Source organism: Daucus carota, chromosome 9, assembly GCF_001625215.2.
Source record: "Daucus carota subsp. sativus chromosome 9, DH1 v3.0, whole genome shotgun sequence".
Classification (NCBI taxonomy): Eukaryota; Viridiplantae; Streptophyta; class Magnoliopsida; order Apiales; family Apiaceae; genus Daucus; species Daucus carota.
Genome location: NC_030389.2, coordinates 30,801,644 through 30,819,910, shown reverse-complemented (window position 1 = coordinate 30,819,910; position 18,267 = coordinate 30,801,644). Strand labels below are relative to the sequence as shown.

The window sequence follows — 18,267 nt, the reverse complement described above, 5'->3', positions numbered from 1 at the left end:
ACAGCACATACATTTTAAATATGTATTTCCTCACAACCACACAAAAATTATACGATAATATTGTTACACATTGCCATTAAACCATCCTAGGCAGGATGTGCTCATTTAGCTATACTTCAGAGTACTAACAGTTCTCGGCTCATTAATAGGTTTTATATAAGAACTATAAGCAATGTTGATGAACTAATGCTGCATTATATATCTTCTACCTTGTGTACACAAAATTACACAAAAATAGATGTGTAATCTGTCTTGCTGAAATAAAAAGACCTGCAGTCAAATTCAATGCATTACCTAGACTTCAAAGTCACACATCGATTGTCAGAATATAAAATTACACAGCTTTACTTGTAAGTTCCTGGTTCTAGTAAAAATTAACTTTACATTGTTAAAGAGCTCCCAAGCGTGTAAATATCATTTTATCACACTATCAGCTTTGTGCTTGCATAGCTTGCTCTTTTAATAACAAATCATCATCTCATAGATCCACACTTAGTCTATAGTTCACATCTACATATCCTGCAAATGGTGGGCCTGTTTGCTCCTCCCAATCCTTCTAGTTCTTCAGTTGGCCACTGGATCAATTGCCTTCCATTTGGATCCAGCACTTATAATTGTTATTGCATCTCATCATTGCGAAGTTACATTCAAATTTAATTGTAGTTTATACGTTTTACTAACCTATCCAACAGCATATGGAAGAACTGAATACATCCCATCTGCTCTTTCCAGATAGAAGACGGTTCTTTCAATAGCGACAACCGGCTGTACTCCAAGGAACATAATGGCTGCATACATAGAACCCATTGAATTGAAAATGTCTTGTTTACCTCCTACATTTTTGAAAAAAAAAAAAAGAACAGACTCTATTTTAGTGAAGTGATCTACTGATCCTGCATATATATTTCTTGATGTAGAGTGGTTTATAAGCAGCCAGGAAATGCTTATGAACTAAAATCGTTGAATAGAACAATGCACAAACTGCAGTTTCTCACCTGCTTGAACCTACATTCCAAAATATTGTTCCGAACAATAATGCTATGAACACTGTGAACAGGAATCTCACGGTATTGTACGGAGGATTGCGCCAATATGACCAATTTTTTTTCCAGAGGCAAGCCATACATTGGGTGGAGAAGGACTGAGAGTATTGAGTTGGGAAGTACAAATCCTTAGAACCTGGAACAGTTGTGCTGGCTTCCTTTATAAGTTCTTTGTTTCTCCTGAATCATGCACCCCAACAATATTAACTAACTGAACTCATTAACTTGTATATGCTAGAGCATCTACATTTGAATCATGAGGTTGGATTTTCTACCTGTATAGTTCCGAGTTCTTGCACACTTCAGCAAAGTCGACGCCATTTGTTGTTTCACGCAGTTCTGAAGTTATATCCAACATCCAAGTCCAAAATCCGATACTTCTGGATTCCACTTACGATCCAGAAGTATGTTGGTGGATCTAACATCCAAGTTCTGACTACTAACATTTATTCTCAGCTTACAATTTCATACATAAATGAGTATATTAGAAAACTGTGAAATTAGTTTTTCAATGCCTACAAAGTAAATTAATATATGAATTTTATATCCTGACAAACAAAAGGAGCTACTGAGGCAATGCCAGCAGTCTAGCACCATATATTTGATATAATATCTATGATAAAATGAATCAACTTGCCAGAAGATACACCAGAAACTTCATTTCCCTGCCACCTCAAGCTCTATAATCCTCAGTAATGTAATGTAATGTGAAGTCCCCTGCACAATATGAAAATAAAATTCTAATTCTAGCAAGAAAGAAACAGGACAGTGGAGGATCCTCAGTCTTCTAAAAAATGGCACAGAAGAGTATTTCCAGGCAAAAGAATTTCTACCTATCAATTACTTGGAGACACTGCAGGCGTGTTCACCCTGCCTCTACATCCATCATCATCGAGTGCATTACATGAACTGCTCTGAAATTATATCATTCAAACTTCCTAGTCATGCATGGTAATGCTTAAAACTTTAAACTATTTAAACTTCTGGCAAAGAATAAAAAGGAGACGGATAATTCTAGTAAAACATAAAGCACACAGAGCAACCAAATAATAATAAATAGAAAACATATTCTAGTTCTAAAACAATAAATGAACTTTATAACATACAGAAAAAACAGGCAGAAATATCTTATTGCATTTTATACAGTTTTTAGTTTTACTAACCTGTACAACATCATATAGAAGAGCTGAATCCCAGCTGCTCTTTTCCAGTAGAAGACGCTTCTTTCAATAGTGACAACCGGCTGCACTGTTGTGGCATTCTGTACTCCAAGGAACATAATGGTGGCGTACATAGAACCCATTGAATTGATCTACTGATCCTGCAGCTAGGAACTGCTTAATGCAATAATGTCACTTGCAAATTAGAATGGATTTTGAAACCAAAGGGCGTAGAGCACCATTTACAAAGATATTGTCATGATTTATATGTCTGCAAGTCTATAACCAAAAATAAAAAAACAGACACTTCAGGTAAAACCATGGATCAGCATTGTTTGCTGGCTATAAGCTAATATTTCAATTGATAGTTTAAAAAAGGGTTGCTATCATCAGACTAATAATGAGATGCATTACAATATATAAAAAAACTTGCCTTGAAGGATCCCTCCACTTATCACTTATTGTGGCTCCATTACTACAACCTGGAAAGCAGCAATGTAGTTTTTGATGCTTTTCCTCATTATCATCTGTATTGAAAAACAAATGATAGCCATAGATGATAAACACTGGAAAAAGTAACCAACTGAATCCCAATATGAAAGCAATTCAACTCTATATCTGGGCAATTCCATGCTAATTAAACAAATTAATAACAGTAAATTGTAACACATTCAAGCTACATAAACATAAATTTGCAGAACAAAATATAATTAAATCAATTGAACACAGATAAATTTGCTGAACAAAATATAATTAAATCAATTGAACACAGATAAATTTGCAGAACAAAATATAATTAAATCAATTGAACACAAACATATATACACACAGAACAAATTGAATCAATAAGTGAGAGGAGATGTACTTACTGGAGCTGGAGGCTTAAGGAGATACTGAGAGAGGCAGTTAAGATCTAGGGTTTTTCAAGACTTGAAAGTGTAGTTATAAAAGGTTTAAGGCGAAGCAGCCCTTGAAACCCTAGAAAAAGGGCCACACAACAGAGAGAATCGTCAGTCAAATAGCTAAATCCAACAAACAAACAAAACAGATCACCGAACTAACTACACGATTCAAACCACTGAAAAACAATCGATCAATTTTAACACAACCTTTTGATTATATTCATCAAAAAACACGTAATATAACTATAATTACCACCTCGACTAATAAAAAAAAGCACAAATCAGATCAAAAGAGCACTACATCAGACAATAAAAAGCAGTTATAACACCCTAATTAAGCGTAGTTAAAGTAAATCGAATTAAGAAACGGAGAGAGGGTAGAGAGATTACCAGCTCTGGTGGAGAGATAGATTTAATCGGAAAATTGATTTCACAGCGGTGAACCGGAGCCTGAAATCCTAAAAAAAGGGGCAAACAGCGCACAGAGAGAGAATTTGAACGGTGGTTTGAAAATTTGAAAAAGATAAGAATGGAGGGTGGTCAGTGGTGTAAGACAACGCTGGGGTTTACGTGGTTGGGAGAGGTGCACGTGGCAATGAGTGGCCGTATAAAGAAATTAGTGAAAATGTAGAGGGACAAAACTGACTTTTAACAGGGAAAAACGCAGGAGGATTTATAATATAGAGAGATATCTTGTGTACTGACAAGAATTGATTTAAGCTTGAGATGCTAATCTCAGAGGAGGAAGCTCACTTTTAAGATTCTGCATATCTACTAAGCTCAAAGCAGCGGACTTGTTCAACTCCCTTGCCTTCATCAGCTCTCTTACCTGATAGGCCTGACTCCATTTTCCGTCTGAAGCATATAATTGTGACATAAGCACGTAATAACTAGCATCATTGGGATTCATCTCCAGCAATTTTCCTAAAGCCAACTCTCCAAGGTTATACCCTGAATGGAGATTGCACCCATGAAGAAACGCTCCAAGAACAGTGACATCAGGTTGAATTGGCATTTTCTCAATGAAATCCTGGGCTTCTTCAAGCCTTCCAGCCCGAGACAGTAAATCAACCATACATGCATAATGTTCCAAAGAGGGCCTAAAGTTGTATTTCTGGCACATCAAACTGAAATACCTCTTCCCTTCGTCAACCATCCCTGCATGGCTACAGGCAGACAATATAGTAGTGAACGTGATATCATTGGGCTCCATTTTGTCCTTCAGCATATCATCGAAAAGAGTGAGAGAAACACTACAGTCTCCTTGCATTCCATAACCACCGATCACAGCATTCCAAGTAAACTCATTTTTCTCTTCCATCCCATCAAATATGTGACGAGCAGATGCTGCATCTCCACATTTTGCGTAAAAGCTTAATAGTGCAGTTCCAATATAGACATTGTTACATGACAACAATCCTACTTTAATGGAGTGAGCATGAAGAGCATAGCCAAAGTGAAGAGCAGCAACAGAAGCACAAACTGAGAGGACAGTCACTAGTGTGACTGCATCTGGCCTCAAATTTAATAATCTCATATGCTGAAACAGTTTTAGAGCTTCATAAGCATATCCATTTTGTGCATAACCAGACATAATTGAATTCCAGGTAATCACATCTTTTTCTGAAATTGTCTGAAATAAATTATTTGCATCTTCCATCATATCACATTTTGCATACATCCCCACGAGAGCACTTGACACATTTGCATCTTGTAAACCAAGCTTAAGCCCAAAACCATGCACCAATCTGCCAAATTTAGAATTGTCGGCTTGCCTACAGGCTGAAATTACAGAAGCAAGGGTTACTGAATTAGGTAAAATGCCTTTCCATTTCTTGTCTGTAAACAACTTCAGTGCCTGTTCAGGGTAGCCTTGTTGCGTGTACCCGACAATCATTGATGTCCACGAGACGAGATCTATTATACAACACTCATCGAAAATTCTATGAGCATCGGTGATGGACCCGCATTTGCTGTACATGTCAACAAGAGCAGTGACCAAATAGGAATTAAGAACAATTCCATACTTAACCATATACCCATGAATCCACTTTCCCTGGTGCAAAGCTCCCATCTTCGTACACGCCGTTACCAAACTTCCAAAAGTATACACATTCCCTTCAACCAACCCACTTCTCATCCTATTAAACACACTCAACCCCTGCTCGGCACAACCATTTTGCACATACGCAACAATCATCGAAGTCCAACAAATCACATCCCTATCCACAATCTCATCAAACACCCTACGAGACGAACTCACCTCCCCGCACTTAGCATACACATCCACCAGCCCATTCAACACAAAACTATCCGGATTCCCCGCCTTCACAACATGACAATGCACCTTCTTCCCAACCCCCAAATACCGCAGCTCACTACACGCCTTCAACACAATCGAGAAAACAACATTATCACTCTCCCTCACACACACCCTCATACAATCATAAAACCCAATAACACCCCTATACAAATCATTAATAAAATACCACCTAATCATCACTTTACAAGTACCAAGATCTGGGTCAGGCACTGCATCAAACACCTTACGTGCGCTCTCAACTTGACCAACCATTCCATACAACCTAACCAATCTATTCTGATATAAACAAGAACCCACTTCACCATGAACAATCAGAAACGCGTGGGCTCTTTGAATACTAGGTTTATTCTTGCAAGAACACAGCATTGCATAAAAGGGGTCTAAAGAAATAGAATGAAGTGAAGCTTGGGCCTGGGCTTGTTCAGCTTCAAGAACCTGTAAAGAAACTTGATGGGGTGCTGAGATTGAACTTAAAGTTGTAATCTTTTTGCTAATGACGAGGCAAGAAAGGTTTTTTCGTAATAATTTTATCGGATTCATAGCGGTTTAGTAAAATTTAATTTTTCCCGCCATATTTGATTAAGTTATTATTTGGGGAGAATTTTATACAAGGGTCTTTCTAATGTGTGCCCAAGGGCATACAATAAACACTAATTTTGATGAGTTTGGTGGGTTTTTATTGGTGGACTTGATGCAAATGCAGGGGGGCCATCCATATTTATGATTGGAGGACCAATAAAAATACATCATACTCATGAAAGTTAGCGCTTAGTGTGTGCCCATGAGCACACACAGAAAAACCGTTTATATAATTATGCTATCAGAGGTTCAAATAACTAACTATCAAAAGTTGAAATACATACCAAACTAAAAATTATGAAGAAGTTCAGATATTTATAAGATACTAGCCTATAACCCGTGCGAAGCACGGGCGACTATATAATTTTAATTTGATTATTTATAAGCTTAATATCATTTTATTTGTATTTTTTATTAATTAAATAAAATGATATTAAATTATATTAGTCGATTCCACATGTGAATGTTTATTTATAAGCTTAATATAATCGTTTAGTGTTTTTTTATTAATTAAATAAAATGTTATTAAATTATATTCGTCGATTGGTTAGCCAATTCAAACATCGATGAAATTAAAAAGATGCAAATCAGTATGATACCTTCTCTTGTGACACCAAGATTCGAATAATAGCAACAGGACCAGAAAAATTAGGCAACAACTTTTTGTGACTCTCTCCGATCACATAATCAATTTCCAGCTGGAATACTAACAACACAATTCATAAATTAACTGCAGCTGTAATCCTCAAAGATGGTGGAATTGTCATATGGGCCAGACAAATATAATTCTAAATAAGTTGTTCAAATTATGACTTCATTACTTCTAAGAACATTTGAAAGTACAGCATCTCCATTATTAGAAAAGATACTACTTTGATACTAATTTGTAATTGGGTCAACCAGGTGATATTACAATCCAATGACTCAAGTTGGTCGACTCAAGTTGGTCACTGATCAAAAAATGTCTCAAATGAGTTACTCATTTAAAAATGTCTCAAATGAGTTACTCATTTAAAAATCTATATCAAAACTATCACTTTATCATTAATCGAAATTCTGAAAGTATTATATATTGAGTTTCGCACATTTTTTATGAATAAATATTACATCTAAATGAAAGGTTCCGAATTCTACTATTTTAGCTAATATTGTTAGATTTTCAAATGAGTAATTTATTTGAGTCACTTTTTTAATCGGTGATCAACTTGAGTCATCCGGCTCTAATGAATCACCTGATTTGACTGGGTTTATAAAAAGTAATTTATAAAATCTATTCACAATAAATAACTACTATAATTACGCTTGGATGATTATTTTATCACAACTTTTTAACTCATAACATAATTTGAAAGTATTGAATAGGCAGATTAGCATAATTTTCTGCTAATGAGTGCATCTTGTGCAGTTTTATGACAAGTTTAACATCCGTCACAATATTGCCGAACTTCTTGAATACCTATGGCAGGTTCCCAGTCACCGCAACGCATGGAGACAGGTAGGATTGATAACAAATATGTTTTCTTCTTCATCAACGTTTTCACTGCCTGCTGACCTTTTTATGACACTGCAGATTGCTAAAGAGGAGGAGAAGGGCGTATATTTGAATTTCTTAAACTTTCTGATAAATGATAGCATTTATCTACTTGATGAAAGTTTGAACAAAATACTTGAACTCAAGGAACTGGAAGCTGAAATGTCAAATACAGTGGAATGGGAGCGAAGACCAGCTCAAGAAAGGCAGGAGAGAACTCGATTGTTCCATTCTCAAGAGAATGTTGGTGCCGGTTTAAATGTCTTTTTTCTTCTACAAGTTCAACTTTGTGGTCATGTTGATGTCTACTCCAGAACTTGTTTCACATTTATATATTTCTTATATATACTTGGCTTAGTCTTACCTTGCAAAGTGTAGTGTCAAATAAAATACCTGGAATGTCAGCATCCTGCACCATTTTGCCGTTGCATCTTATAACGAATGTTCCTTTGTTTCTAGATCATCCGGATTGATATGAAGTTGGCAAATATATTTATACTTTTAGTAGATATAGCTCTCTTCCCTCTTATAATCTTAAATGAATAAATTAGTTATACAATTTTCGTTGATATGCCTATACCCGATCTCTATAATTGATAAAGTATTCTTTTTCTTGTAAAGACCAACAACAGAATGCGAAACAGCTATGGGATTATAAGTAGAAAATATGATCTCATCTATTCTTTTGCTTATAGGTGCCTAGGTGGCACTAAATACTTGTTTGAACAATCAAATTACATTGCAAGGTGATCAAAAAATCACCTTCCGATGTAATTTTGGACTACATAGTTGGTGATTGGAACAGTATACTATGCATGCCTGTATTCATAACCATCAGTAACTTAAAACTGAACTCTGTAATATGGTCTATTAACACCGCAAGCCTGGACCTTTTTTCTGTAATACACTAAGATATCATGTCCTATCTTGAGCAGAGAAAAAAAATTGGTATTCAACTAACCACACATTCTGTAAAAAAACAACAAAAAAAAAAACTCTAAACCCACCGTCTGACTCATTTCTCGGAATCTGAAAACCCAACTTCTTCTCCTTATTAGGTGCTTAGCAATAATTCCTTGATCATACACCCATGGCAACAATATAAGCGCTTTTCCAAACTGTATTGCCTTTACCACTGAATTAAAACTTGACGAATTCAACAATTCACTGACGGACTCATGATTTAGTATCTTAATCTGAGGCACCCAAATGGTGTAAATCATCCCACGCCAAGCTATATACCATCACCACCTGCAAGGCTGCAGCAACTTGGGAGCCCAAACTGTAGACCGAACAAACACCATCACCATGTCAAAACTTTATATATAAGAAGAAACATTGGCCTTATATCAAGTTCGGTATTTAGCACCACTGAACATGGGCAGAAAAGCAATGACACATACGCATATGCGAGTTTTTGTATCTTCTAAGCAAAATGCATACACTAACTAAAATTGTCTAAAAAAACTGAAGATCTACTTTACCAAGCTAACCGTTTATTTGAGCCGGTACTTGCTAAAAACTGATGCATGATGTCTAGCTTTTCCTCCCATTAAAAAATTGCAAATTAGAAATCAATTACTTAAAGTACCAAACGAAGACACCAATAATAATTTCAAAGTATCCTTAATCACATTGGACATCTGGGCTAGCTCTGTCTATCATAAAACTTTAGAAATTAACCGAGCACAATAAGATAAAACTTCAGTTGCGGTTCCTCTGATTCAGTTATAAAATTTTCTTACACGACTCGGTCAGAAAGAAAGCTTTCTGGGATTTCACTGCATTCTTGCGGAAGTATCTAAACTTCATTGTGGAAATATCAATGGCAAAATCTTTCTTCTTTCTTTTTTCCTTTTAAAAGGCTCTCACTTTATGGTTCTTTATAACTGATGGATGTTCAAAACCATGTCACACTTAAATTGATAAAATCTATTAGCCTATCAACTCAATAAGGCCTACAGTTAAAGAATAAAAGAAATAGCCATAAAAAGAATTAAATGTACCTGAGTGCAATCAATAGACATATACATTAACTAAGAAACAAACACGGAACTATATGCTCTACCATTCAAATCATTAGGAAGTAAGCAAATAATTTTCAAACATTCGAATGAACTTGCATAAATCATACGAAACATATCAAAATAACATACAATATTAAATATAAATGAAGACTAATATCTCAAACTCATTTAAATATAAAAAAGTAATGGAAAAGTTGTTTAAGCGCTTTCATTAAACACATGGACTGCAAAACTAAATCATAATATAACACTTTCAACAATCCAAATCAACATCGATCCAGAATTCCAGATGCTACTTAATTAGATGTCCCCGATATATTAGAATCATTTACATAATTTAGTAGCTCAGTTGAATAAATCTGCCAGGTGAATACAGTAACAGATCATAAGTCAAAGCCCAATTTATTTCCACTGTCTCCTCTCTTCTTTCATTTCTTTAAACCTCTCACATTTTCAAGTCTTTTATTTTGACAGTTACATCTTCAAAGTCCTGCTCTATCAGAAATGTATAGGAGAAAATTGTGCCAAATATAAGAAAAATACCTATGTCATTATAATTGGTTGCGGAACTATCTTCAACTGGACTCGAACTGTTAGGTCCAAAGTATCGTAGAAGGGGGGGTTGAATACGATACTCACTACAATTTAAAATTCTTTCGAATTTTGCGGATAAATAAATTGTAGTCCTGTAATGGGTTTCGTGTTCCGAATATATATCGGGTCAGTTTCTGAGGATATGAAAATATTAAACCAACACACAATATTTTCCAAGGTATATCTGTATATTGATAAATACCTCGAAGGTGCTATAAATCCAAACCCGAAGGTTGGCTGCAGAGACTACAATACACTCTACACACAAACGCCTATCAAAACAGATCTTCTATCTAAGCTCTCGTATGTGTGTAGTGTGTGCCCTTTACAAAATGTGTAATGTGGGTAGTTGTAGTTGTGTGTTCAAAATGAAACACAAAGCCTCTATTTATAGACTTGGGATTCAACACTCAGCTGGTGCTTGTTCTTGGCGCAAGGAAGGTTTCAACCAATCAGAACAAAGCTACCTCGTTCCATCCTTCCTCGTTCTTGCGCCAAAACAATTCAGAAGAATTGTTTAAATGATTTAAATGGCGCAAGGAAGAAATTGGAAACAATTTCCTTCCTCGTTCCATTCAAAACAATTCAAACGAATTGTTTAATTCTGGCGCAACCAAACCAGTGTCTTCCTTGTTCCAATTGGCGCAAGGAAGATAATTCCTTCCTTGTTCCAATTGGCGCAAGGAGGACAAATCCTTCCTTGTTCCAATTGGCGCAAGGAAGATAATTCCTTCCTTGTTCCAATTGGCGCAAGGAGGACAAATCCTTCCTTGTTCCAATTGGCGCAAGGAAGATAATTCCTTCCTTGTTCCAATTGGCGCAAGGAAGAATTGGCTGGTTAAGAGTTGGCGCAAGGAGGGAATTAAATAGTAATTTCTTCCTTGTTCCATTCTTGGCGCAAGGAGGAATTATATTTAAATTTCTTCCTTGCTCCTCTCTAGCTTGCTCCATTTCTTCCTTGTTCCTCTCTAGCTTGCTCCATTTCTTCCTTGTTCTAACTTGGAACAATCTAGCACACTTATATATATACATATATGTTACACATATATACATATAAGTGTTTACTAGTTAATTTGGAGGTCGCTTTGCCTTGACTTGATTAAGTTATTCTTGATTGAATCCTTCGAATCCAATTCACACGTACTGACGTCCTGTGCACTGGTCTGGTTCACGAACGACTAATACAGAATTGATTCTCCGTCTTCTTTTCTTGACAACGTACTTAATCAGTCACACCAGACTTGAGTATTGCTTCAATTTATTGATTATAAATAACCAACCGAGATATCCTGAAATATCTTGCTTCAGGGGTTGCACTGAAATCTTTCGAGTACTTAAACAACATCTTCATTGCTTCCACAATCTTGAATACTTCAATCTTTATTCTTCACTGAGGCATGAACATATTGATGAACTTCTTCCAGTGAACTTATTCCTTCAAGACTGTAGATGGCTTCTTCAACCTTTGTCTTCGTATCTTCCGATTTCGGTGCAGGCGTAGTGTTATTTACTTGTCCTGTTCTATTGTTGAGTTATCATCCCTATGTAACAGATAGGGTTGTCTTTACATTTAGACTTACAATCTCCCCCTATTTGTTTGTTAATCATAACAAGCAAATCCTCTGGAGGATAACTCAACTAACACTAGAAAAAGTAAAGTCCTGGACTAGTAAATAATGCTACAAAGTTTCTGGATCATATAATACATTTCCAGATTTCATGAACAGAAATAACAGATGTGCATATCACCTTTATTTCTCTGGTTCTTGCTTACCTGCTAGATAATCCTCATAGTCTGTCTTGAAGAGAATTCAAAACATTCCATTATGCAAAGAACAATCAGCAGCTTCTTTAAATTCTTCAGTGGTGATGAATAAGTTCTTGTGTACCACTTTCTGAAGAATAAATGTATCACCATGATTCCTCAAAAGTAAAGAAACAGGTCTTTGCTTATGCTTCTCCCTCTGACAAAGATAGTGGTGAACCAATACCACTACTTCCTAAAAATCATACCACGTACCACCTGAATAAGAATACAACACAGTGGTGAGGTGTACATGAGTTGTTATTACTTCTCCTCCCATTAACTTGATCAAGTACCCCTTGGTGATAAGTAGTTATCTCCCCTTAGATGAAAGATCAATCCTCCTCCTTAGTTGAAAGATGAATCTCCTCCTCCGTATTACACAGCTAAAGAGTAGTTTACTCCCCCTTAGTTGTAGACAACAGAAGAAAGCTAACTTACTTTTTCTTCCCCCTTTCATATATTCTCCCCCTAAATATATTCTCCCCTTAGTTGTGGAATCCTCCGAGGATATGTGGTATCAAATATGGTCAAGGAATGTGTACAATACTTCCTGTACCAAAAGATAATCTCCCCATAGAGAACTACACAACGCTAAAGCTGGGGTCGAAGAAAGAGTTCAGAAGAAGGGTTTACTTTGATTGGGTTGGTCCCTATGCTGAAAGAATAGGTTCCAAACGGAAAAGTAATGAGTAAAATCTGACAATCGTGTCCCTTTGGTGTTACCAAATGATAAAGCTTCCCGATATTGTTAGGTCGCAATACCAATTGTTAGATCCCTGGTAAGGTTTCGATAACATCTTCAACATGGCTCCAACGGCAGTCAGTCGAACATTTCAGTGAAAGTATCCACTTTGCCTTTAGGTATAAATTTGGTAATCAGTGGTTATCTCACTAAATGTTCTGCAGGTGTATCACTCGACACTCAATTTTCTCTCGGTTTTTGGGTAAGGGTGTCACTCACGAGTTCTGTAAGTGTATCCCTCCACACAAATACTGAGCTTCCAAAATGTTGAGTACCTGCAAGAAAATCACCTTAGCCACCCTTAAAGGGGGTCACCGGTGGTGCAATGGGAGTTCGTAATTCCCAGTCCCTGCAGACTCATCAGATAAATCTGAATCATGGTCCACAAGTTGCCAACCACTAAGTGGCTTATCCAATTAAGGATCCAGAGTTGTTTGCTCTGGGAGGTTAGACAAAGGCTTAATTATGGCAAAGGCCTAAGTCCTCCTCAATGTCTGTGAAGACACTTGATTCAAGAGAATCATCAACCATAAGTTCACACCGTGAAATGGAATGAACCGTAGTTGCTTCCGTCAATTCTTTCAACAACTTGTGAGCTTTCAATACCAATTATTATATGTACCTCACAAGTGTTTCACTCTTCTCAAAATCCTATGTGTTTGCACTCACTCATGCTCACATATTTCTCATTCTGATGTCTCACTAGTTCTTCTCAGAATCTCACCAAGTGTTTAACTCTCAGTGTTTGGCTCACAGTGTTTCTCTCAGCACTCAAAGTATGGTCTTCTGTACCTGCATGAGAAAATCACCATAGCCCCTTCAAGAGAGGTCACTGGCGGTGCAATGAGGTTTCGTAAATCCTCGATCCTCAACTGACTCATCAATAAATTGACTCATAGTCAGAGAGTTGCCGATCTCCTATAAATAGGAAATCCATTCCGATTGGATCCAGATCTGTTCTTATCTGGGGAGGGAGACGTGAATCCTGAAGATTTGGCAATTGAGATCCTCGTTTCCTCCTTACACCTGTAAAGGCATCAACCATCTTATTTACCGTAAAATGGTAAATGAAGAAGTTGCTTCTGGAGCAAAACCTTTAACCTTACTGTGCACTCTCTTGTATTGTGTCCATAAGATTTTCTGTTTAGGCTCTTCATCAGAGTGATTACTGATGATGTGCTTGACTCAATACAAGATGCTCTGGCTGACGAGCGAATTTCAATGGACTCATCCTGTTGAGAGAATGATTCCAGAGACTGTTTAATTGCCTTTTCAGCTCTATATTCTTTTGAGAAAATATAGATGAGCAACAGTTACCTCAAGTTCAAAAGCACCTTTTCTTCTTGAGAGGTAGAGCTGTGGGTACACTATCCCTCACATCCTTATTTGCTGCAACAAGTACAGTTTCTCCCTCATTGACCTCTAGTCTAATAAGTTCCTTATCACTCCGGGGGGAAAGTTGGGATGTGTTCTGAATTTGGTTTTATAGTCTGGGATAAAGATTGTTGGTTTTCAACCTTATGACTATCTAGGAAAGCCAAGAGGCTAATTAAGTTCCGAAGAACAGAATGAGATATAAATGCACTTAAGAAAATCTGTGATTTTGAATGAAAGCAATTGCATTTAATCTTTTGAGAAAAATGAATCAGTTGTGACTGTAAAATGATTTTCATAAAGAATGACAATCACAACCGATGAAAGAATCAAAATATTCCATTAAAAACTGGTTTGAGTACGAGAGTCTGAATCTATGCATAAAAGGTTTGAATGAACTTGTCTTTGAAAAAGACACAGACTCTTGTTTCTCACTACAATTTAAAAAGGAAACAAGAAGATTTATGCGCTACAGTGTATAAAGCACTCGCCACACTAATTAGTGTAAAGGCCTCATACTAGCACATCGTCAAAACAGACGCTGCAAGTGACAAAGATCACCAAGTACACAAATACAAGATAATCGATGTCTCGTCCTATGACGCTACATGTATAGATGCAAAATATGCTAAGAAATATTTATGAAATAGAGTAGTGGATACCAATTGTTGAAATCAATTGATAAGAGAATTTCTTTGAAGAAACTCACCACTCCAGAACATAAATATGAGACAGAATAAAGATTATGTTGTCTCCCTTGTACTCAGAATATTAAACACCTAAAATATATTAGCACTAGTGGTTTTAAGAAATATGCAACAATATTTCACCAGTGCCAATACATCACAATCAATTCACAAATAAAACATCAATAAAGCATCAAAAATAGATACCAATTAAATATTTCAAAAATGAATTAATTATGCTTCTATTATTCTATCAAAGTTAATCATGAAACAAATAGCATATAATTGTGGATCACAATTTAACTAAGATAAAATAATAATTACCTACGCAATATCATATAATTATCAGATCATCATATAACAACAAAAATCATGACAATCATACAAAGATATTCGCAAGCCCGAGGGAAAGTTGAGGAAAAGTTCACAAGTCCTTATACATGTAAGCATTAAGTACAAGTAAACTCACACAACTCCTCGCAGAAAATATTAACACTTAATATTAGTGATCTACATATAAGCATGCAAAAATATCACTAACACTAAAAGTATCACACCTATATGCAGTTAGATATGAAATAAAATACCAATTAATAAATCATCAAATATCTAACACAAATAGCTATGCTTCAAATATATATACTAATATAAATGGATTCAGCCTAGAGAGAATCTAAGTAACTCCACAAATACTAGTATATCATGACTAAATTCTAACTAGATTCTAACCACATACCAATTACTGATACAAGTTACAAGTCTAGAAACAAATAAGTCATGCTTCAGATTTTATACCTATAAAAATGAATTTAACCTAGAAAATAATCCTAAGTATGTTCACAAATACAGATATGTCACGACCAGATTATGACAAAGTTCTCTACTAGATACCAATTGTTAAAGAGGTATAGTTCAAGAAAAATAACATAATTAAGTCATGCTTCATGTCATCTCTAATTATTTAAATCATGAACAAATAAGTCACTTAATTGTCATGCAACACAATTTAAATAATTGAAATAACAAACACTCATGCTAAACCATATAATCACCATCTAAGCATGCAAGGCAATAAACATGGAAATCACATAGAATAGCAAAAAGCACGAGGTACTGGATTTTAAATAAATTCACAAGTCCTATGTATAGACAATTTAATACTCATGAATTCATTCAAGAAATACGATAAACATGCTCATGAAAGAAGTAATACCTTATGTCAACGAGCACTAGATCGAGCAGTAGGTCCCTAGGTTCCAATAGCAAGATCCTTAGGTTCCAGGGAGTAGAGAGTGCTTCACAGAGTTGCTGGAAATGGAGTTATTTTCTTGTTCTTGGCATCTTCTTATTATAACAAGAAATCAACCTCCTTCCACGAATGATAGCTTCATGAGAGAATAAATCCCATGTCTTTCTGACAATCTGTAAAACAATATCTATATAGTTGTACAGGTTAAGCACAGTATCTTTAGGGTACCACTCCAATAGATTAGGCAATCCCCAAAAATAACTATAAACCTCTTAACAACTAATTGGATAGGTTCTCCAAAATCCACTCAGAACCATGAACATTGACATAAAGAAAATATAACATGCGATCATTTTGCAGTTAAGTAAAGTGATGAGTTGAATACCTCTAAGACTTGACATTTCAGTTGATGTACCTTTCTTGTACTGATCAAGTTCAGTGGTTGTTGGCTTAAGTCTTGGCAGGTCTAGAATCTTCCAAAATGCGCATATTCAAAAGATCCTTGACTTCCTTTTATTGCCATCATTCTTTAGGCTAACTAGTAGACCATAAAGAATTGCAACTTTCCAACAAACTCATCATATCACTAATCTGCATTCACTTAGCAATTATCTTGCACAAGTGACGTTAGTCCACATATAATATAATCATGGTATCACAGCACAGATAGTTGTATTGTGTGTGCCTTGTATCATGAGAGGTAATAATTTGGATACCAAATATGACTCTAGCAAACAGATATTAAAATAATATGCTAGTCAGAAGTCATACCATGTCCGTGACGATCATCAGGAGTTGGATAACAACTCATAGAGAGCTGGTGAAGAATGAGAATACAAATTCCGTTGGATCTGCAACTGCAAAGTCCTTGAAATGTTGCATGAAGCTTCATCTTCTTGCTCACTGTAATATCCTGAACCCGAGTCTCGTCAATGGTGCTTTAGTTCAATCCTGAAGGTTGTTGAGTCCCCTAAGATGTAGAGTCCTGAACTTGAAGATTCTGTTTCCATCATCTTCATGACCTTCTCCTTTGAAGTAACTCTAAGCAACCAAATTTGGCTTGTCCCTCGTAACAGAGCCAAAAACATCCAATTGGAATCTAAATACCCGACAAATACTAAGTACTGAATTGTTATTAGGTCAGGGTATCAGACTCCGCATAATCTGCTTTCAAACTGACTGAGATCATCTTGCTGTGCAATCACTCAATCTGGATCCCATTAAGAGCTTTTGAATCTTCCCCAAGTTTCACTTCAGATTGAAACCCAAAGAAATAACATCCTTTCACCATAGCTCTCCTAGTCTTCACTTCACCATTAGGAACATTTAAGAACTAGAACCCGAGAATGATATTGATTTCAAACCCTTTGTCTAAGCAGATACGTTCTTGATATGTCCTGTTCATCTTCAATTTGGTGTTGAGTTTGACTAGTGGATCCACCAAATGCTCCCCCTAAGCTGTTGCTAGGATCTCCTTAATAATCCTTATCCTTGCAAAGAGATTCTGCTTGGATCTGAATCATTATTAAACCAATACTATCACCTTTAACAGCTTGGAGCAAAGTGTCGTTCAATGTCCTGTCTAGACTTACAATCACCATCTGTTGATCAATCATAATCACCCTGTAGACTGTAGACTCCATTGAGTAGCCGAGGAAAATATTCTTTGAGCTTTAGATGCAAGACTTGCAAAGAGGCATTTTCCTCCAAACACATACTATGAATTAGTGTTTGCTTCTGATTGGCCACTGACAAGAATGGTGTCTTTCTAGATTTATCAATGGTCAGGGTTCATCTTGATTAACCTTCATTTGTGACGTCTTGTCCTTCGAACACATACGAACAACACAAAAGAAACTAGAGTAGTCAACGATCATCGCAAAAAGAAATCTAGATTTGTTTGCAGACATGACATTAGCTGCTCCGTAGAAATCCATACGTATCATCTGAAGCGGCTCAGTAATGTTGATCATATCTTTGCTTCTGTGCGATGCTCCTTCGACTTCCCTATTGACATACCTCATAATCTTCATCCATAATGAATTCCAGATAAGGTAGTCCTCTCACCAATTCTCTTCTTACTAATAAAAAGAGCTCCTTGTTTTGACATACAAGTTTGAGAGCTTCAAGTGCCATAGCTAATACTCATCTGATGAAGCTTCACTATCAAAATAGCTCACTCCATCTTCAGTTGAAGTTCCATATTAGCTACGAGTAAAATTCACATCCTTCCTGATTTAAGATAAAACA

The 18,267-nt window shown here is 36.1% G+C and overlaps 1 protein-coding gene and 2 long non-coding RNA genes across 8 annotated transcripts; 1 reads left to right on the top strand and 2 right to left on the bottom strand.

Annotated features, from left to right (window-relative positions):
- Nucleotides 1–256: 256 nt before the first annotated feature.
- On the bottom strand, nt 257–831 carry LOC135149354 (uncharacterized). The gene is made up of 2 exons (XR_010287779.1): nt 682–831; nt 257–588 (listed from the first exon to the last, which is right to left on the bottom strand). It is a non-coding gene; the product is annotated as an uncharacterized LOC135149354 (long non-coding RNA).
- Nucleotides 832–1,506: 675 nt separating this feature from the next.
- LOC108200241 (pentatricopeptide repeat-containing protein At2g03380, mitochondrial) lies at nt 1,507–6,156 on the bottom strand. Of its 6 annotated transcripts, none has more exons than XM_064084938.1 (6): nt 3,496–6,156; nt 3,073–3,181; nt 2,637–2,730; nt 2,207–2,377; nt 1,877–1,957; nt 1,507–1,760 (listed from the first exon to the last, which is right to left on the bottom strand). In XM_064084938.1, exon 1 carries the CDS (start codon nt 5,966–5,968, stop codon nt 3,821–3,823), a length of 2,148 nt encoding a protein of 715 aa, XP_063941008.1. In that variant the 5' UTR covers nt 5,969–6,156; the 3' UTR covers nt 1,507–1,760; nt 1,877–1,957; nt 2,207–2,377; nt 2,637–2,730; nt 3,073–3,181; nt 3,496–3,820. The 6 variants fall into 6 exon arrangements, with proteins under 6 accessions (XP_063941008.1, XP_063941009.1, XP_063941011.1 ...); XM_064084939.1 differs by having other exon boundaries at nt 2,207–2,364; XM_064084941.1 differs by having other exon boundaries at nt 2,637–2,685.
- Nucleotides 6,157–7,409: 1,253 nt separating this feature from the next.
- On the top strand, nt 7,410–8,027 carry LOC108201397 (uncharacterized). Its single transcript, XR_010287458.1, has 3 exons — nt 7,410–7,502; nt 7,578–7,781; nt 7,998–8,027. It is a non-coding gene; the product is annotated as an uncharacterized LOC108201397 (long non-coding RNA).
- The last annotated feature ends 10,240 nt before the right edge of the window (nt 8,028–18,267 follow it).